Source organism: Bufo bufo, chromosome 7 (genome assembly GCF_905171765.1).
Source record: "Bufo bufo chromosome 7, aBufBuf1.1, whole genome shotgun sequence".
In the NCBI taxonomy this organism is placed as follows: domain Eukaryota; kingdom Metazoa; phylum Chordata; class Amphibia; order Anura; family Bufonidae; genus Bufo; species Bufo bufo.
Window position 1 is genome coordinate 147644737 of NC_053395.1, and position 6000 is coordinate 147650736.

Here is a 6000-nt window from a genome sequence, read left to right on the forward strand (position 1 = left end):
GCTACATGGTGTTCCTCCCATTCTGAGCCACGCTGTGTGCTCATACAGCACTTTATGACCACATATGGGGTGTTTCTGTAAGCCTAAGAATCAGGGTAACAAATATTGAGGTTTATTTTTCTGTTAACCCATGCTGGGTTGCAGGAAAAATGGATCAAAATGGAAAAATCTGCAAAAAAAGTGAAATTTTAAAAATTCACCTCCATTTTCCATTAATTCTGGTGGAACACTAAAAGGGTTAACAACATTTGTAAAATCAGTTTTGAATCGCTTGAGGGGTGTAGTTTATAAAATGGGGTCATTATTGGGTGGCTTTTATTATATAAGCCTCGCTAAGTGACTTCAGACCTAAACTGGTCCTTAAAAAGTGGGTTTTGGAAATGTTCCGAAAATTTTTAAAATTAAACTTCTAAGCCTTCTAACGTCCTAAAAAAATAAAATGACATTTACAAAATGATGCAAACATGAAGTAGACATATGGTAAATGTAAAGTAATAACTATTTTGTGAGGTACCACTATCTGTCAGAAAACCAGAAAAATTCAAAAATTTAGAAAATTGCTAATTTTTCCAAAATTTCGGAAAATGTTGGATTTTTTATATAACTAAAGGTAAAACATATTGACTCGAATTTATCACTAACATGAAGTACAAAGTGTCACGAGAAAACAATCTCAGAATGGCTTGGATAAGTAAAAGTGTTCCAAAGTTATTACCACATAAAGTGACATGTCAGATTTGCAAAATGTGGCTTGGTCCTGAAGGTAAAAACTGGCTTGGTCTTGAAGGGGTTAAGACTATTGAGGCTAAATGATGCCTATCCAATAACAGCATCCTATTAAGAATGGAGGCATTTCAGTATTATGTTAGGACACATTTCAGTGTTTTATTACGATGCATTTCCACTAATACTATTGTATTAGGATGTATTTCCGATAATAGCATTACAATCTATCTCCACAGTAAAAGCATTCTCCACGTCTGCGGCGAAGATTCCCTCGGGTCATGCCAACCTGCATGGGTTCCTCGGTGGAGACCTCAGCATTGTCTCTGGGATAGGCCTCTGGCTGGACCACCATCTGGGACGAGAACTGTTGTTCCTGTCGTCTCTCTCTAACCCGTCGGTCAAGTCGGACAATAAGGGTCATCATCTCCTCTAAGGTCTCTGGGAGTTGATAACTGACCAGAAGATCCTTTAATTTATCAGACAGACCTGACCTGAACTGACTCTTCAGGGCCGGTTCGTTCCATCCTGAGGGGACACACCACCTTCTGAATTGGGTGCAATAATCCTCCGCTGGTAAATTGCCCTGAACCAGTGCCTTTAGAGCCGTCTCGGCTACTAGAGCCCTGTCTGGTTCATCATAGAGGGTACCCAAGGCCTGAAAGAACCCCTCCACATAATATAAACAACTGGTGCCAGCAGGTAAAGAGAACGCCCAGTCCTGGGGATCACCCTGTAATCGGGAAATGATAATGCCCACGCGTTGACTCTCGGGGCCAGAGGACACGGGGCGCAAACGGAAGTAAAGTTTGCAACTCTCCTTAAAAGAGAGAAACTTCCTCCGGTCTCCAGAAAAGGGTTCTGGGAGCTTAATCTGGGGCTCAAAATGCGGACTGGAGGCCTGAGGAGTGGAAGAACCTTGCCCTAACTCAAAAGAACTGAGTTTTTCCCCTAACTCCTGCACCCTCTGCGTCAGATTAGAGACATGGTCAGTCAGAGTCACCAGAGGATTCATAATACAGTGGTTATTGGGCCTGTTAATCTGTAACGGTCGCGTACACACACACACACAGGGGGGAGGGAAGTGACCACTGCGCTCCACCCTTACCCCTGGCCCTGCCTACTTGCCTCGCGAGTCCTAATGACAGGGGACAACTGGACGGCAATCCCTAACTTGGAGTAAGTGCAGGGATGACAGACAGACAAACAACAGGACGTGAACGGACCGAGTCAATACCAGGAAAGCTGCAAAGTACAAATGGAGCAAGCAGAGAATTGTCAGGAGAAGCCGGGGTCATAAATACCAGGAGAGCAGAGAAGTACAAGAGGAGTCCTAAGAGAGTAGTCAGGTGGGAGCCGAGGTCACAATACCAGGACGGAAGCGCAGTACAGGAGGAGCAGGCAAAAGGATGGTCAGGGAACAGGATCAGGATCAGGTAAGTATTCAGCAGTCCAACAAATAGCCAGGAACCTAGAAATTAACAGGCAACCTGTAGCCAGCAGGCTGCCTGTATTTATAGTGGGGAGTGAGGGTCATGTGACGTGGCCAGCGTCACATGACCGACAGACCAACCAGTCGAGCACCGAGTGATCAGCTCGGCGCTCAAGGCAGACTAGGAGCAGGGAGCCACCCAGCTAGTAAAGCCGCCCTGGGAATGAGGTCAAACACAGAACCTCATTCCAAAAGCTAAGCAACAGTTCTGCGGGCGATGGGGGACCGAGTGCACCTTCGGAACCCCGTGACAGCCTCATTTTGACTTGTTTTAAGGACATTACATCAAAGTTGGATCAGCCTGTAGTGTGTTTTTCCACTTTAATTTTGAGGGTGACTCCAAATCCAGACCTCCATGGGTTGAAAAATTTGATTTCCATTTTTTAATTTTTGTGTGATTTTGTTGTCAGCACATTCAACTATGTAAAGAACAAAGTATTTCAGAAGAATATTTAATTAATTCAGATCTAGGATGTGTTATTTTTGTGTTCCCTTTATTTTTTGGAGCAGTGTATTATTATGCATTATACTATTATATTAGGATGTATTTCCAATAATAGTATTATACTAGGATGTATTTCCAATAATAGTATTATATTAGGATGTATTTCCAATAATAGTATTATACTAGGATGTATTTCCAATAATAGTATTATACTAGGATGTATTTCCAATAATAGTATTATACTAGGATGTATTTCCAATAATAGTATTATATTAGGATGTATTTCCAATAATAGTATTATACTAGGATGTATTTCCAATAATAGTATTATACTAGGATGTATTTCCAATAATAGTATTATACTAGGATGTATTTCCAATAATAGTATTATACTAGGATGTATTTCCAATAATAGTATTATATTAGGATGTATTTCCAATAATAGTATTATATTAGGATGTATTTCCAATAATAGTATTATATTAGGATGTATTTCCAATAATAGTATTATATTAGTAACTTGCTCCAATGATGTTTCTCAACAGATCACAGCTTTCACTTCTCTTAACCCATATAAAACTAACCAACTGAAAGCTGAACTTGTACTGGAATAAGTCACTTCTGGCATTCAGTAGTCATATTCTAACATTTGGGGTGAAGACTGTTTAGGACCCAAACCTATACAGTGGTGCAGCACGGTGACATGCTGCCTTGGGCCAGGAGGAGGGGGTTAGGGGAAACTACTGAATGCATTTATAAATCCCAGTAAAGGACAATATACCAGGGTGTAATCCTGACAGTCAAATGCATAGGCTGTCCCTGCGAAAAACAGATCTCTACAAAGACTGACACTCGGTGTGGCCCTGATGCTGATGAGGTTTTATGGATGAACACACAAGCCTGTCACCTCAAGGGACCCTGGAGACAAGAATTCAGTTTGGCAGCTTGTATCCAGCCCCTTGAGCACAAAAGCATTACACATTTCAGCATGCCGGAGCTGGGTCCGGGTTCCAGCATGACTTATCAGGACTACACATCTTGTAATGATGCACACACATGTATTCAACGATAATCACTAATGAACTGTAACTGAAACGCGCCGGACAGTGCACCAACACAGGAGTGAGATCAAGATAGCAAAGACCGCAAATATCTGCAATATCTTCAACCAATGATGTTATAGCAGATTTACACTCCCAGTTGTTTAACCCTTATCTGTGTTCTAGGCCTGCAGCATATCTGCCAGAAGATGCATTATAGGGGCTTGTTCAAAGTGTTCACCCCAGAAATGGTGGACATGAGTGCCTCACCCTAGTAATAGTACCCCGGGGTGCACCTGCCTTTGTGCATAGCTGCAGGCTACGTAAATTAACATGATGCATCTCAAAGGGTCATCGTTTTCTGCCAGGGAGTAAAAACATACTGAAATGCTCTCCTTATACTATGGTAAGGGTGAGGAGAGAGGCACTTACCCAGGCGACAAAAGGCCTCTGAGGCTGCTTGCCGTATGTTCTGCATGATGGACACAGAGCGAGAGAGAAGAGGGGAAACAGGGAGAGAAAGAGAGAGATCGAAAGAGAGGCAGGCTGCTGTGTTCATCACTGCGCTAGCTGTGGTATAGATAGACTTGGAAAAGCAGACTGGCAGTATATGGGCACGGAAGGGAGGAAAGTAGGAGATAAACATGGCATTGATTGCATTTACCAGCATGTCTATGATTTATTTATCATCTATTGGCCGACAAGTAATATGGCAATCTTTACATGCTACAAGTTATTAGCTATGGGGCATAAGCAGATGTATACAAGATGTTTTCCCTCCCTTCAATGAGATTTATCTTTACAGGATATGTGACAAAAGCCTGATCGCTGGGGGCCCCACTGCTGGGGACACCATCAATCACAAGAATGACACTACAGGAGTTTGAAATGTCCTTGTGGATGATGAAAACGGTCAAGTAAAACCCTGGGCTATCTCCATCAGGACCATAGACATTAAAGAGGTTATCCGAGACTAAAAAATGTCCCCCATATACCCGGGCTCCTCACACTGAATCTACTTAGCTGGCTCCCTGCACCGCTCCTGGTCCATGCACCGCCGCTGCCGCTTCTCCCCTGCGCGGATGAAAACATGTGGGGTCAGGTAGGGCAGCCAATGGCAGGCGGTGATGGGGATGAGCCTCCCTAGTATCGCGAGTGATCCAGGTAAGTAGATTCAGGGTGAGGGACCCGGGCATATGGGGGGCATTTTTTAGTCTCGGATAACCCCTTTAACTGCTCCACTCCATTAAAATACCTCACCCACAAGACCACTGTACTAGTGATTTGGGGATCCCAGCCAGTATAAGGACTGGGTGTAAAGAAACAAAAGTATCGTCATGTACTTAGCTGTCTGCCATCTGGAGGCGCTGTTGGCATTGCTCCATGGCTACAGCAACCAGCACAGTTAACAGTGGGGCAGGTCACCCTGAACCAATCAGGCTCGGCACCGTCGTCACATGCTTCCTGGGGGCAGGGTATTTAAACAGGCAGCTGCTGGTCACAGTTGCCTGTGATTGACATTTCTGCCTCACTAGCTAGTTTTGTGTTTGTAACTCTGGATCGCTGACCTTTTGCCTGTTTCTCTGACTTAGCCTCTGTTATACTGATTTTGCCTCTGACTTGACCTCCTGGTATTTGACTCTGCTTGTTATTTGACCTTGCCTGATATTGGACACTGTTTAGTATTCACTCTGCTGTGTATTTGACTTAGCTTTTAGATTCTGATCCGGTCCTAGTGGTGGTTTTGACCTCTTTCTTTCTGACTACTCGCCAGGTTGTGGGCCGCCATTTAGTAGGGATAGTAGGTAGGGATAAAGTACAGGGCTGCACTGTTCCCTACCTTTCATGACAAGTATTTCCTTTATTCTTTATGTTTACGCATGGTGGATTTAATGCAGATATACTGTTGTGGAATTGTGGGAGGAAAATTCACAAACCAACAGAAATATGGCGTGGTATTAAACCGGCAGGAAGTACTCAAACCCATATGCAAATGTGCATGTGTATACAGGGGAGCAAATCCTGTACTTGTAGCCTGTTGCTAATGGCGATCCCCAGCAAAAATGCATACAGTGGAGGATGCCTGCAGCGGACCACAAGTACCACAATAGACATCCTACACAAGATAGCAATTACAGTCAGGTCCATAAATATTGGGACATCGACACAATTCTAAAATTTTTGGCTCTATACACCACCACGATTGATTTGAAATTAAACAAACAAGATGTGCTTAAACTGCAGACTGTCAGCTTTAATTTGAGGGTATTTACATCGAAATCAGGTGAACGGTGCAGGAA

At 43.4% G+C, this 6000-nt stretch overlaps 1 protein-coding gene across 1 annotated transcript in view; it reads right to left on the reverse strand.

Annotated features, from left to right (window-relative positions):
• The window catches only part of CDK15 (cyclin dependent kinase 15), a 243718-nt gene extending 239520 nt beyond the window's left edge, over window positions 1-4198 (reverse strand). The window contains exon 1 of the mRNA XM_040441007.1: window positions 4133-4198. Coding sequence (XP_040296941.1) covers window positions 4133-4178 — 46 coding nt within the window. The 5' untranslated portion in view covers window positions 4179-4198. The remainder of the gene's footprint in view (window positions 1-4132) is intronic.
• Between the last annotated feature and the right edge of the window lie 1802 nt (window positions 4199-6000).